Source organism: Salvelinus fontinalis, chromosome 41 (assembly GCF_029448725.1).
Source record: "Salvelinus fontinalis isolate EN_2023a chromosome 41, ASM2944872v1, whole genome shotgun sequence".
Classification (NCBI taxonomy): Eukaryota; Metazoa; Chordata; class Actinopteri; order Salmoniformes; family Salmonidae; genus Salvelinus; species Salvelinus fontinalis.
Genome location: NC_074705.1, coordinates 22,158,846 through 22,174,568, shown reverse-complemented (window position 1 = coordinate 22,174,568; position 15,723 = coordinate 22,158,846). Strand labels below are relative to the sequence as shown.

The following is a 15,723-nucleotide window of genomic DNA, read 5'->3' as shown; positions in this document are numbered from 1 at the left end:
CATGAAAATCACATATTCAATATACCAAATTAAAGCTACACTTGTTGTGAATCCAGCCAACGTGTCAGATTTCAAAAAAGCTTTACGGCGAAAGCAAACGATGCTATTATCTGAGGACAGCACCCCAGCAAACAAACACAGACAATCATATTTCAACCCTCCAGGCGCGACACAAAACACAGAAATAAAGATATAATTCATGCCTTACCTTTGACAAGCTTCTTCTGTTGGCACTCCAATATGTCCCATAAACATCACAAATGGTCCTTTTGTTCGATTAATTCCGTCGATATATATCCAAAATGTCCATTTATTTGGCGCGTTTGATCCAGAAAAACACCGGTTCCAACTCGCACAACATGACTACAAAATATTACCTGTAATCTTTGTCCAGACATTTCAAACTACTTTCCTAATACAACTTTTGGCATTTTTTTAACGTAAATAATTGATACAATTTAAGACGGGATATACTGTGTTCAATAATGGAGGAGAACAAAGTGTAGCGAGCTTTCAGGTCACGCGCCTCTAACAAAGAGTACACTTCCCTCTACCCTCGTTCTAAACAGTGCTACTTCCTCATTTCTCAAAGGAAAAACCTCAACCAATTTCTAAAGACTGTTGACATCCAGTGGAAGCGATGAGAAATGCAAGAAAGTCCCTTCGAAATCTGGATTCCCAATGAAACTCATTGAAAAGACAGTGACTTAAATAACAAAAATCTGAATGGTTTGTCAGGGTTTCGCCTGCCAAATAAGTTCTGTTATACTCACAGACATGATTCAAACAGAAAACACTGACGTTTCTAAAACTATCCAAATCTACTAATGATATGCATATCTTAGCTTCTGGACCTGAGTTGCAGGCAGTTTACTTTGGACACGCTTTTCATCCGGACGTCAAAATACCGCCCCCTATCCCAAAGAAGTTTTAACTGATGGTTAACTTTGGTTTGCAGCATTTGGACTAGAACATTATTGCTTTGAGTAACGTTCATCAAAACTGCCTGCATGTTATCAAATTGCGCCCTCCTGTTTGTAGATAACGACAGATTTCTCTAGTTTAGCGTGGACTTCGTCGTATTTAAATCGAATTGTTCCTGTAGAAAACTTTTGATTTTGTTTTACAGTTTGTGCTTGTTCATCGTCAAGTATTAATAATTACTTTTAAATTGTTCAGTTTTCAAAACACAGGTCCTCAGCTAAGCAGAATGTTTTCATTTCCTGCTTTTGTCGATAGTTGCTCGGTTCTCTCCACCTGTCCCTTCATATCAGCCATATTTTGCACATGCTTCTGCTAAGCACTGGGGAACTAGACCGATGCCAATCTTTGATGGCGATACATAAAGGCTAAAGTGGAGAGAACCTTTACAATGCCTGCGTCCGATGATTGATTATGGAGTGTTTTTCACAATTTCTGCTGTCTTTCCACTATTAGCATAGTTAGAGTTTGTATCGCTGCTGAAGTCAGTGATCAATCGGTGAGGGTTCACTAATTAGCGGGAGACTGGGAACCACCCCTCTGATAGCTTGCACATAAAAAAAACATGTTCAAATAATGTTTATAAAGTACGTTTTTTGAGACGGTGGAAACCGCAAAGACTATGTTAATCTATTTAAATGCGTTAATGAACCATCAATACTGGATCAGTAATGTGGGAGTTGAACGTGAATGAATTTCCAAAAGAAAATGTAATTGACTAATCATCATTAATTAATCATAGGCTATTTGGGAATTAACTGTAACCTGAAAGCAATGCTGTCACTAGGTTAATGTGGAACGTTTAAATAGTTTCTTTGGAAGTAATCCGTTTGGACCTTATACAAATAATCCACCTGAAAATATAAATCTGACAATTTTAGTTTCTTAGTTAAATTGAAGAAGACAATGATATCCAATCAGTAAATATTGGCTGGATATCATAAGTGTGACCCCTTGTTACAAACGTAAGACAACGTCTTATTATTATATATTTTTTTAATGACTGGCGATTCTTCACCCCCAGGGGTCACTGATCGCAGAAAGCTGTATTCAAACGGAAGTCCCGATTCGGCGGAACTTCCGTTTTCTAAGGCATACGATGTTGCTGTGTGAATAAAGGGGAAAAACAAAATGTCTGCTCTCCCTTTGATATCTTTAGCATCTCATGCAAGCTAATCCTACTTTGTTCACTTTCAAGCACAACCAACATAGGATCCTTTACACTACGGGAAGGGGGTTTACTAGTGATGTCTCACATTCAACCCAGTCGGCATTCTTCTTTGCTAGCACTATATTACCGGAACGCGCGGTAACATAAAGAGAGACGCCTGTGGACTATCCACGCTGTCTAAGCGCGATTGACAGATAAATAATACTCCGGCCCGATCAACAGATCGATCCTCAAATTTCTAACATTGCTGGATCTATGCCCTCGCTCTAGAAATGAATACTGACCGAATCACTCGCTCCTAAAACATGAGAAACAGAAATAGCACGTTTGGCTCTTTCTATAATTGGATTCTAGCGCTAGAAATTTTATCACTACACTGACTATGTCAGAGAAACAACATGGAGGCAACCTCCAGATGTATCTTGTTCAAATGGCAACACACACACACGTCGACAAATCCTGTCTACAACTCCTATGGTTTATAACATAATCTGGGTGTATCATTTAATTTGCTTTTCAAATTTCATATAAACTGAATTCTCCTGGATTCCTCACACAGGGCATCAATTATGTTGTGTCTTGGCTATCATTAATGTGATGACGATTGTTTTATCAAATTGATTAACTGTTTAACTACTACGATGATTAAATTACTCATTTAACAATTAACTCGTCAGCAATCTTGGGGCACCACGGGAAAAGTTTGACAAGTTCGTTTTCCAAATGAACTCTTAAAGATATATATTGCTGTTACATTTCAGTCAATCAATTGGTTATTAATTGATATTTACCTTCTATCAGTCTCATTCTGAATGTCGCAAATTCCTTAGAAATCTGCATGAACCCTAGCATAAATTCTGAATCAGTGATAGACAAATTGGCTTAATTACTTATTTACTAACCACACAATTACATCAACACAAACAGAATTGGTTAGACATAGATTACAACATACTGCAACGAAAAGTCCCTAGTGGACTAAACCGATATGACAGCTTGGTAGACAATGGAAAGGGGGGACAGATAAAAAGTGGGAAAGACAGAATGGACCCACTACACACAGTTTAACTAGGCTCATTGAAATGCGAATATTTTGCATATGAACAACTCAAAAACAAATGGCCGAAAAAAAACTGCCCCCTAAAAAATATATATAAAACTAATGGCCAAAGGTGTCCTCTCTCTCTGTCAATTGCAATTTTATACTTATACAGTGCCTTTGAAAGTATTCAGACCCCTTGACTTTTTCCACATTGTTAGGTTACAGCCTTATTCTAAAATGTATTAAAGATTTTTTTTATCCCTCAATCTACACACAACATCCCATAATGACAAAGCAAAAATAGGTTAAAAAATATGCAAATGTATAAAGATTTTTTTTTTTTTATCAATATCAAATTTACGTAAGTATTCAGACCCTTTACTCAGTACTTTGTTGAAGCACTTTTGGCAGCAATTACAGCCACGAGTCTTCTTGGGTATGACGCTACAAGTTTGGCACACCTGTATTTGGGGAGTTTCTCCCATTCTTCTCAAGCTCTGTCAGGTTGGATGGGGAGCGTCGCTGCACAGCTATTTTTCAGGTCTCCAGAGCAGGTTTTCATCAAGGATCTCTGTACTTTATTCAGGGTCGAGAGAACGGAGCAGTCACCCAGTCCCTGTCGCTGAAAAACATCCCCACAGCATGATACTGCCATGCTTCACTGTAGGGATGCTGCTAGGTTTCCTCCAGACATAGCGCTTGGCATTCAGGACCAAGAATTCAATCTTGGTTTTATCAGACCAGAGAATCTTGTTTCTCATGGTCTGAGTCTTTAGGTGCCTTTTGGCAAACTCCAAGCGGGCTGTCATGTGCCTTTTAATGAGGAGTGGCTTCCGTCTGGCCACTCTACCATAAAGGCCTAATTGGTGGAGTGCTGCAGAGATAGTTGTCCTTCTGGAAGGTTCTCCCATCTCAGAGGAACTCTGGAGCTCTGTAAGAGTGACCACCCGGTTCTTAGTCACCTCCCTGACCTTTCCAAATCCCGTCCAATCAATTGAACTTACCACAGGTGGACTCCGTTCAAGTTGTAGAAACATCAAGGATGAGCAATGGAAACAGGATGCACCTGAGCTCAATTTCAAGTTTCATAGCAAAGGGTCTGAATCCTTTGGTAAATAAGGTATCTGTTTAAAAATAATTATACATTTGCAAAAATAATCTAAACACCTGTTTTTGCTTTGTCATTATGGGACATTGTGTGTAGATTGATCCATGTAAACCATTTTAAAATAAGGCTGTAACTTAACAAAAATGTAGAAAAAATAAAGGGGTCGGAATACTTGCCAAATGCACTGTACCGGTATATGGATGATTCATAAAGCCAGGCATATTTAACAGTTAGGTCTATAATCAATAGCCTAACTCATTTGGAGTTTCCTCTCTCCTCAATTTTCTTAGACAATTAGACTAAGGCAAGGGCTGTTTCCTCGTCTCTGCCGCCTCCACCGCATTGTTCTCAAACCTAATATGCTGGTTAACTTTGTTATTATGCACATAGCAACATAGGGAAAGGCACCAATTCAACTGTGCACTGCAGATTGTTTCAGAACCAACAGACAGCGAAAGTATCTAACGCGGGAGAAAGCGCATGTTATAAATTATATATATATATATATATATATTTTACCTTTTTAACTAGGCATATTAGTGTTGCACCATTATTTTTACATATAACCATATACAATTGTATGTCCTAGAGTGATGGACTGTGCCATCCCCGTGGCCTTCGCAATGGATAAGTCCACTGAGTCTTGTGCACTACGAAAAATGTTTTTTAATTGCGATTGCTCGACTAAAGAGATCTCAGTCAACCAAACAATCAACCAGTCGACTAAATGAGATCAAACTTAAAATGTAGTGTAAATTGTGTTTTGTTGTCTCTTGGTGTCTTTCATATATACATACATGTACAGATATAACTTTATGTAATATCTTGTCTATAACTGTACTGTACTTTGTCGTGTATTTGTTTGTGGACCCCAGGAAGAGTAGCTGCTGCATGTGCAGTAGCTAATGGGGATCCTAATAAACTAAACTAACTTACACCATCTTTTGACAACATCGGCGACAACTAAACACAACTAACTATGGCCCAGTAACTGACGTCGAAAGTTTCCAGTCTCAGGTAAATCATGTCATAAATTGGGTGAGTGGATGGCTGGAGTAGGTCTTTAGCAATGAATCAAATAATATCAAGATCAACTTAACCTAAAGATCATGCTTTAAAGCTTATTACTTTCAAATAAATCGATTATCATTATTGATAGACAAAAATCAAGACATTTGACACATTTTAAGTGTATCATCACATGATAAGTCTGTACCTGGTCCTGTCTTCTCCATCCTCTATGTGGGCCACGATGAGGCGGTTTCCAGGGGGATACTCAAAGCCATTCAGCTTCTCTTTGGCATAGACGGCAGAGCCCAGGTTGTTGTAGCGAATCACAGTATGTCCTGGGGGGGGGCGTTAAAATGTTTTACATGCATCATGAGCAACATCATAAACAACATTAATGAGAACAATTTAAATACAAAATTAGGAGCGTTAATCTTTGATGGTTACACTACATAAGAATGTTAAAAAAAAAATGTATATTAACAAAAATAATGAGTAGGCTTATTCTAGAATGTCTTATTAGCATTATGAACATAGTTTATAGATGTCTTTATAGTAATGTCTAAAGTGTTACTCTTGATAAATCAATGTGTGACTCAAGTTTTATTTAACCACATCTTCCCTTATTAAATACATAATTATCAATGTATAATACCTTTGTTGAGCCCACAATGATCCCGCTGCATCTCACAGTAATCCATCCCTGGTATGAGGTCAAAGAGGCCATAAATCTGCTCCTGAGTAACATTAGCTCTCGAGGAAACCATTAGGCACCTGGTGATGAGGTCACTGGATCGGTAGTCAGTTACGGCATAACTGCCAGGGTCAGCTGTCAGGTAGGGATCACAGACAGATGTCAGACCACAGCTAGATTAAAGCAAATGCAAATGAAAGCAAAGGTGACATTCTGAATCAGAATTAAGTACTTCACATACACACTCCAAAGGAATAGGGGTTCATTCCCAGGTCACTTGACATGTGCTCTGCTCTGCCACTGTTGTGATAGTCATTATCTGCAGATGAGTTCTTGCTTCGGGGCTCAGCAAGAACAGCCCTGTAGGCTGGTTGCACAGACAAGGGTTACATTGATACAAATTCAATTCTACAGTGAAATCATTGAAAGGGAAAGTGTTTTAACTTGAGTTTATCCGTTCTGAGGCTTCAATGAAAGGGCTGATGCCTGCTTACCTCTATCACAGTTCTCAATGGCAATGGCTGCTTGTGATGGCTTATGATACCTCACATATCCCAAGCCTTTGCTCTCCCCCGTGGTTTTATTCTTTATGATCACACAGTATTCTATGTCCCCATACTCCTACAAGCAAAAAAATATTTTAAAAAGAGCATTGTCTATATTGGTCTGCAGGTGTTTAGAGCATTGAGCCAGTAACGGAAAGTTTACTGGTTCAAATCCCCGAGCCGACAATGTGTGTCAATTTGCCCTTGAGCAAGCATCTGCTAAATTATTCAAATGTAAGGGTGGTCACTTTGGCCAGAAATATTTCACCAAGTGATAAAATGCATGCAATGGACCTCGTACCTTGAACGTGTCTTTCAGATCTTCTTCTGTGAACGTTTTGGGAATCTTTACAAATATTCTGGTGAGCTCTTCATCCTCCACATCTCTGTGTCTACCGGAGGACCTTGACTGGGCAATGAACACCTGAAACAGTGGTCATATTCAGTCAAAATGCATAACCTGTATATAGTGCATTTGGAAGTATTCAGACCCCTCGACTTTTTCCACAATTTCTTACATTACAGCCTTACTCTAAAATGGATTCAATTGTTTTTTCCCCTCAATCTACACACAACACCCCATAATGACAAAGCAAAAACAGTTTGACATTTTTGCAATATTAGAAAAAATATTCAGACCCTTTACTCAGTATTTTGTTGAAGCACCTTTGCCAGAGATTACCGCCTTAAGGTCTTCTTGGGTATGACGCTACAAGCTTTGCACACCTGTATTAGTGGAGTTTCTCCCATTCTTCTCTGCAGATCTTCTCAAGCTCTGTCAGGTTGGATGGGGAGTGTCGCTGCAAAGCTATTTTCAGGACTCTCTAGAGATGCTCGATCGGGTTCAAGCCGGAGACTTGTCCCAAAGCCACTTCTGCGTTGTGTTGGCTGTGTGATTATGGTCGTTGTCCTGTTGGAAGGTGAACCTTCGCCCCAGTCTGAGGTCCTGAGCGCAGGTTTTCTTCAAGGCTCTCTAAACTTAGCGCCACTTGCCTCAATCCTGATTAATCTCCCAGTCTTTGCTGCTGAAAAACATCCCCACAGCATGATGCTGCCAACACCACGAATCACCGTAGGGATGGTGCCAGTTTTCCTCCAGATGTGATGCTTGGCATTCAGGCCAAAGAATTCAATCTTGGTTTCATCGGACCATAGAATCTTGTTTCTCATGGTCATTGTCCTTTAGGTGCCTTTTGGCAAACTCCAAGCGGGCTGTTGTACCTTTTACTGAGGAGTGGCTTCCGTCTGGCCAATCTACCATAAAGGCCCAATTAGATTGGTGGAGTGCTGCAGAGATGGTTGTCCTTCTGGAAGGTTCTCCCATCAGCAGCTATGTCAGAATGACCATCGGGTTCTTGGTCACCTCCCTTCTCCCTCGATTGATCATTTCTGCCAGCTCTAGGATGAGTCTTGGTAGTTCCAAACTGTGTTTTTGGGGACCTTCAATGCTGCAGAATTTGTATCCTTCCCCAGATCTGTTTCTTGACATAATCCTGTCTTGGTGCTCTACGGTCAATTCCTTCGATCTCATGGCTTGGTTTTTGCTCTGACATGCACTGGCAACTGTGAGACCTTGTATAGACAGGTGTGTGCCTTTCCAAATCATGTCTAAATCAACAAGTGGACCACGATCAAGTTGCAGAAACATCTCAAGGATGATAAATGGAAACAGGGTGCACCTGAGCTCAATTTCAAGTCTCATAGCAAAGGGTCTGAATAATTATGTAAATAAGGTATGTATTTTTTTTTTTTAACTATTACACATTTAAATAAATCCTATTAACTTCCAGTGTGGTGAGAGCGGATTTATTGCAATGCTACGTCACACTGGCCAAATTTCTGCCTGCTCGAATGGCAATAGCTAAGATATAGATAAAAACATGAAGTGACCCAGGGAAACCTCCAGCAGGCCACAAATGTGCATGTGTCTGTTTCTGACCAGACACATGCACATTTGTGGCCTGCTGAAGGTCATTTTGCAGGGCTCTGGCAGTGCTCCTCTTTGCACAAAGGCGGAGGTAGCGGTCCTGCTGCTGGGTTGTTGCCCTCCTACAGCCTCCTCCACGTCTCCTGATGTACTGGCCTGTCTCCTGGTAGCGCCTCCATGCAGGTATTAAGTAGGAAAGAAATTCCACAAATGAACTTAAGGCACAGCTGTTAATTGAAATGCATTCCAGGTGACTACCTCATGAAGCTGGTTGAGAGAATGCCAAGACTGTGCAAAGCTGTGAAGGCAAAGAGTGTTAACTTTGAAGAATTTCAAATATAAAATATCTTTTGATTTGTGTAAATGTTTTTGGGTTACTACATATTCCATATGTGTTATATCAGTTGTCTTCACTCCTATTTTACAATGTAAAAAAAATAGTAAAATAAATATTTAAAAAATTACCCTAGAATGCGTAGGTGTCCAAACTTTTGACTGGTACACACACATACAAACCTTCCTTCCTACTATTGTACAATCTGTGTTGCGTCATTTTCCTGAGCTATTGTTTGTTTGAATTCAAGACCAGATTTATCTCAATTTCTCCGTGTCAGATTAGCCACTCATTTCGGTCATTTGTGGTATTAAAAAAAGATTCAGTTAATGTCTATCATGTAAGTATTGTGGAATTGCATCCGGCCCTGGTTATTGAAAATATGTCACAGCGGTTTAGATGGTACAATGGATTCTCTAGACATACATTGTTTGCGAACTATTAGATGCAACCAGGAAATGGCGGAGCGATTTCTGCATGATGCACCTTCGAGGAAAGATTTGAACGGAGAACGCTGATCCGAGAACAGCGCTCCCTTTCTTTCCATACTATATGTATTGACCGTCGACGAAGCACTGTGGCGACCATTTTCTCTGCTTGATGTTTCGGGCAGTTGCAGGAAACGTGCATCGTTAAAACACGCGTAAAACTATATTCCATCGCTATCGGTGAACTGGGCCCAGCATGGAATCATTTTTTTAAATACTTAAGGAAATAAATAGTGAATGTTAGAAACTTGTAGGATGAGGTCATATATTAAGTTTAGATGTATGTGCATGCAAACCTTAATGGGCTTCGTTCCGTCTAACAGGCATTTTCCATGCATGTCCTCCATGGCGGTGCATGCTTCCGAAGACTTCGCGAATTTAACATAGGAGATCCCCTTCGATTCTTTCGTCTGTTTGTCCTTAACGACCCATACACCTTGGACCTCTCCAAATACAGAAAATTTCTCTCGAATAACATCATCTGAAACTGATCGACTTGTTACGAGAAACAACCGACTGTTAGGAGGATTGTCAAGATTTTCAACTGATTGCTTGGATGAGTAGTCCTCCATTTTGGTTATCAAGAAATGACGTTGTGTGCGTCACATAGTACATGTTTGATGCTTTGTTCAAGTCAACTCGGGAACATGGTCTCTGAGTTTCCCATTTGAAAGTACCAGAATCAACCAATAGGAATCTCTACGTAAATAACCTACGTTCGTTTTAACTCGCTACGTTCAGATAGCACGCGACCACAGCGTTTCTCCGAGTGTTCCACTTGGAAAGTACAGTATCAGAACAAATCAATAGGAATCTATGCAAAAATGTAGGCACATTTTTACTTGCAGTTCCAGCGTAGTCTTGAAAGCATTTAACTTTTGTCACCTTTCATTATGAGAATACACCGACTTTCGTTGACTGCATTAACTTTTGTGATCAAAGGTCATTAAGCTTTGACTGCAAATTTCTGCAGTTCCTCTTCACCAACTTCCTCCTGCATTGTGGGAGGCTCTATTGTCAACCAATCATTTGTGAGTTTGTTTGTGTTACCTTTTCTATGAGCTTATAATATAAACTACAACACAAAAGGTATGGTTTACTTCATGTCAGCATGTTTAGCAGTTTACAGCCTTTTTTTTGTTTCTTATTCTTCCTCTACCCAATTCACTTAAACTATATTTCTTTATTTCCCATGGGCTTCACCAGAGTACCCCCTAGTGACTGGAATACAACTGTATTAAGCTTTACAACACCCCCTGCAAAAACGAAATGTTGTCCCAAACATTTCACTGGCCTCAAAACAAACAGAGGATGTAACTACTGGTCATGAGAACAAATTAGAAAATTGGCCTAACAGCCATATAACTATCTAGACATGTCCAGTCTACCTTTATGGGCAAAGACGCAACCCCTACCAAACATTATCACACTGTGATTAGGAAAGGTAAACAAGAAAATATATACACACACACTCTAGTTGGTATCCTGATAAGAGCTGGGCAGCCCTAAAGTGTTATAGGTTAGAATGTCTCTGGGCCTCCTCTGCCGGGCTGAACGGCAGGGCAAGGTCATTGGTGACCCCAATGAATCAGTGTCCACTTCATCATTAGATGATTGAGTCTGAGCCCTCAGTTGTTTCCATATTTACCCCTGTCCTCTCCTTGCTCTCTCTGAGGACTGGCTGGCACTCCTTCACAGTGAAGTTTATCAGTCTGACCCCGTTCCTCACTATTATCTGATACTAGCTGTGTGCTACTCTGTCTGCTCTCTTCATCCCTATGTGACCTATTGATGAAAACTGGATAAGAATCCTCATCTGAGCTCTCAGACTCAGCACGCTCCCCATTTTTCTGCTTCCCCTTGTGGAGAAGGGGTGGTTCCCTTCTCCACAGACCTATACTGGGTGTTTCAACAGGTTCCTCAAATGGTAGGGAATTACATGACATAAGCATATTGCGAAGCAGAACCCAGGCCCTGCCTGTACCCCTCTCGGGTTTGACCTCATAGACAGGGCTGTACCACCACATGTACTTGGTCCTCCCAGTGTGATCTTAGCTTTCCCGGCAAACCACGTTCTGACATGTTCCTTACCAGTACACGATCCCCTGAGACCAGAACCAAACAAATTTTCTTCTGATCGTAGTAGGTGTTTCCCTTTGCTGTTGATTACTCCATGTTTCTAATGGCGATGTCATAGGCTTCCGCCATCTGTTGCTACCACTTCTTAGCATAATCCTGGTATGATTTCTCCTGTTCCTTTACCTGTAACCCAAAGACAAGGTCAACAGGTAGCAGTGAAGCCCTTCCAAATAGCAGGAAATATGATGAGAACCCAGTAGCATCACTGGTGGTACAGTTATATGCATGAATGACCTTGTTCAGATAATCACCCCAGTTAGCCTTTTTCTCTTCATCTAGTGTGCGCAACATTGATAACAGTGTACAGTTAAATCTCTCCACCGGATTCCCCTGTGGATGATATGGAGAGGTTCTGGAATTGGCTATTCCCGTACAGTTCTGCAAGACTCTGAATAACTGATTTTCAAACTCTCTTCTCTGATCATGATGAATTTTTGACAAAGCCAAACTTTGGGGGGAAAAAATCTTAAATCTTTTTTTTTACTGCAGTTTTCTGACTTATTTCTGGTGGGGTAGGCTTGTGCACATTTTGTAGTTATCTAAACTAACTAAAATGTCCTCGTAGCCCCCTCTGCTTTTCTCCAAGTGCACATAGTCAATTGAAATAATCTCGAAAGGAGCTGTAGCTCGTACATGTTGCATTGGGGCCCTAGTTATTACACTGGGTTTCTTTTGTTTGATAAACTTACACACTTTCGTGATAGTGTTCAATGTCATGTTGCATGCGTGGCCAATAAAAGCCTTCTCATGCTAAGTTCAACACTCTTTCTGTTCCTAGATGGGCCATTTCAGCGTGTGTGTAAGTACTTGTAAATCAGTGTACTATACAGACTTGGTACCACAACTTGTGTCCTTTTTGCTGTTTTCCTTTGTAATAATCCATCTGGTGAGACATTGAGCCTTTCCCACTCTTGCAGTAACTTTTTGACTTTATATGATTCTTGTTGGTTTAGGCTTAGTCCTTTGACTTTTCAGTTCCAAGATTCTCCATACAGCTGCATCCTTTAACTGAGCCTGCATGAGATCGTGTGGAGACAGTCAGTCTGTAACTGTTCCCCCCACCATGACAGCTCATCTTGCACTGATGGCCTTAGTGTGACAGCGGATATCCAAGTTACACAGTCATTCTGTTGTATTATGCTGGCTGGGGTTGAACCAGCCTATGGCCCTAAACGTGACTAGTGAAGCCTCGAGTGAGGAGCACCCTGCTCAAATCAAACAGAAATCTGCAAAGCAGTTGAGGCTGCTGAGGGGAGGACGGCTCACAATAATGTATGGAACGGAACAAATGGAATGGCATCAAACTATGTGTTTGATGTATTTGATATTTTTCTACCCATTCCGCTCCAACCATTACCACAAGTCCATCCAACCCAATGAAGGTGCCACCAACCTCCTGTGCTGCAAAGCTTGTTATGTTGTCAACAAAGTAGCATTATCCCTGTTCAGAAACATACATATCTTTTGCATAAAATATATGGTTGAATTTTTCATTAACTTTTCATTGTGAAGGCAGATAAAGTGTTTTTATCAAAAGCTTTTGCATGCATTAGTCCACCTGCTTACCAGGGTTGTAGTGCTGATGGAGCGCGGGGGAGCAGCGCGCCTCACTTTTTCAATTTGAGAATACACAGAGTTGGTAAAACTATTTCTGGAAAAATAAATTATATTTAATTACTACAAAAAATTGCCTGAAAAACGATAGACTGACAAACCAAATAGAAGAAACCACAATTTGCCTTTCTTCTCTCTGGTGGTGGTGAGAATGATGAAGAACTATGTGTGTGCACCTTGTGTCTGCCTTGATGTTTATAAAACTCCAGACTCCCTCTTGCACAGTGGAACCCAGAACGATATGTAACATATTTGTTATGGCGACACCGTTCTGCTGAGGACAACCAAACCAGAACGTCCACCGCAAAGCCCAAGAGCCTGACCCACTCTGGAAGTTGCTGTAGCCCTGCTTGAGATATTTAGCCTATATTGGCAATTGGTTGAGACTCAGGGCCCCATTCTAGCTTGGTATGTCAGCGTGGAAAATTGGAAATGTGAATTGGAGGTAATAATACATTTAGGTTATAGTTTATTGAGATGCGTGAATACACCACAATAAAGATTTTATGGCTGTTTTAAAGCATATTTCCTGCAATTAAATGTATTAAGGATGTGTTAACTACTTGGTCAATTGATTTGGTCAACTGATCAATTGATTTGGTCAACTGGTCAATTGGTCAATTGATTTGGTCAACTGATTTGGTCAACTAAATGTTGACCAAATTTGGTCAATTTGGTCAACATTTATGAACATTTTGAAAATCTTGGCTCTCTCTAATTTTCTCCTTCTCTCTTTCTCTCGGAGGACCTGAGCCCTAGGACCATACGTCGGGACTACCGGCCGTGGTGACTCCTTGCTGCCCCCAGTCCGCCTGGCCTTGCTGCTATTCCAGTTTCAACTCTTCTGCCTGCGGTTATGGAACCCCTACCTGTCCCAGACCTGCTGTTTTCAACTCTTAATGATCGGCTATGAAAAGCCAACTGAGATTTATTCCTGATTATTATTTGACCATGCTTGTCATTTATGAACATTTTGAAAATCTTGGCTCTCTCTAATTTTCTCCTTCTCTCTTTCTTTCTCTCGGAGGACCTGGGCCCTAGGACCATGCGTCGGGACTGCCGCCCGTGGTGACTCCTTGCTGTCCCCAGTCCGCCTGGCCTTGCTGCTATTCCAGTTTCAGCTGTTCTGCCTGCGGTTATGGAACCGCCACCTGTCCCAGACCTGTTGTTTTTCAACTCTTAATGATCAGCTATGAAAAGCCAACTGAAAATTATTCATGATTATTATTTGACCATGCTTGTCACTTATGAACATTTTTGAACATCTTGGCATAGTTCTGTTATAATCTCCACCCGGCACAGCCAGAAGAGGACTGGCCACCCCTCATAGCCTGGTTCCTCTCTAGGTTTCTTCCTAGGTTTTGGCCTTTCTAGGGAGTTTTTCCTAGCCACCGTGCTTCTACACCTGCATTCTAGCTGTTTGGGGTTTTAGGCTGGGTTTCTGTACAGCACTTCGAGATATTATCTGATGTACGAAGGGCTATATAAAATAAAATTGATTGATTGATTGAACTGGAAACACTTATCTCCCTCACTAGCTTTAAGCACCAGCTGTCAGAGCAGCTCATAGATTGCTGCACCTGTACATAGCCCATCTATAATTTAGCCCAAACAACTACCTCTTTACCTACTGTATTTATTTATTTATTTTGCTCCTTTGCACCCCATTATTTCTATCTCTACTTTTTTCTATCTCTACTATCTCTACTTTTTTTTCTTTTTTTTACTTGCTATATTGTATTTACTTCGCCACCATGGCCTTTTTATATTTTTATTTATTTATATATATATTTTGTTTGCCTTCACCTCCCTTATCTCACCTCACTTGTTCATATTGTATATAGACTTATTTTTCACTGTATTATTGACTGTATGTTTGTTTTACTCCATGTGTAACTATGTGTTGTTGTATGTGTCGAACTGCTTTGCTTTATCTTGGCCAGGTCGCAATTGTAAATGAGAACGTGTTCTCAATTTGCCTACCTGGTTAAATAAAGGTGAAATAAATAAATAAAAAATTTGATAGCATGTTTCAATCTATGCAAATAAATTATATTAATTGATAGTTCACCTCTGTTTTCTTTTATTCTCTAATAGGGTATATTGTAACCATGCGTTCAACAAATGAAATCAATGTTAATTTATGATACAGTGTAGTGTAAGCTACACAACGCAATTACATGCCTACTCGCAACTTAAGCTCTCCTACAAACAGTGCAATGAAATTAAGCGATATGTATTTGTATTTACATGAGGCTATAGCCTACATCTAGCTATACGAAATAGTTGTACGCCTATTAGGCTGTACTGCACATTATTATTTATTTTTCCTGAACTGGCCAAATGGCAGAGCTATCATTCAGCACCATAAGTTGGTTCAACTTATTTTTTCATCATTGCACAATCCTGGTGCTATCCTTTCAGAGCCATGAAGGGCACTCCAAACATTTCAAATAACACTCATCAATGTCACGTTCCTGACCTGTTTTCCTTTGTCTTGTATTTATTTTAGTTGGTCAGGGCGTGAGTTGGGTGGGTTTGTCTATGTCTTGATTTTCTATGTTGGGATTTTTGTGTTCGGCCTGGTATGATTCTCAATCAGAGGCAGCTGTCAATCGTTGTCCCTGATTGAGAATCATACTTAGGCAGCCAGGGTTTCACGTGTGTTTTGT

General features: G+C 40.4%; 1 protein-coding gene and 1 long non-coding RNA gene across 7 annotated transcripts in view; one reads left to right on the top strand and one right to left on the bottom strand.

Moving 5' to 3' along the window:
• LOC129840702 (RNA-binding protein 45-like) overlaps positions 1-9,974 on the bottom strand; it is a 37,259-nt gene extending 27,285 nt beyond the window's left edge. For all 6 annotated transcript variants that reach the window (XR_008757246.1, XR_008757248.1, XR_008757247.1 and 3 more), the window contains exons 1-6: positions 9,595-9,974; positions 6,851-6,973; positions 6,499-6,625; positions 6,246-6,371; positions 5,966-6,139; positions 5,519-5,648 (exon numbers count right to left, since the gene is read on the bottom strand). Coding sequence is in view for 2 of the 6 variants with exons in the window: in XM_055908785.1 (XP_055764760.1) it covers positions 5,519-5,648; positions 5,966-6,139; positions 6,246-6,371; positions 6,499-6,625; positions 6,851-6,973; positions 9,595-9,870 (956 nt within the window). In the remaining 4 variants the exon portion in view is untranslated. The remainder of the gene's footprint in view (positions 1-5,518; positions 5,649-5,965; positions 6,140-6,245; positions 6,372-6,498; positions 6,626-6,850; positions 6,974-9,594) is intronic.
• Positions 9,975-10,112: 138 nt separating this feature from the next.
• On the top strand, positions 10,113-15,116 carry LOC129840704 (uncharacterized). Its single transcript, XR_008757250.1, has 2 exons — positions 10,113-10,329; positions 13,797-15,116. It is a non-coding gene; the product is annotated as an uncharacterized LOC129840704 (long non-coding RNA).
• The last annotated feature ends 607 nt before the right edge of the window (positions 15,117-15,723 follow it).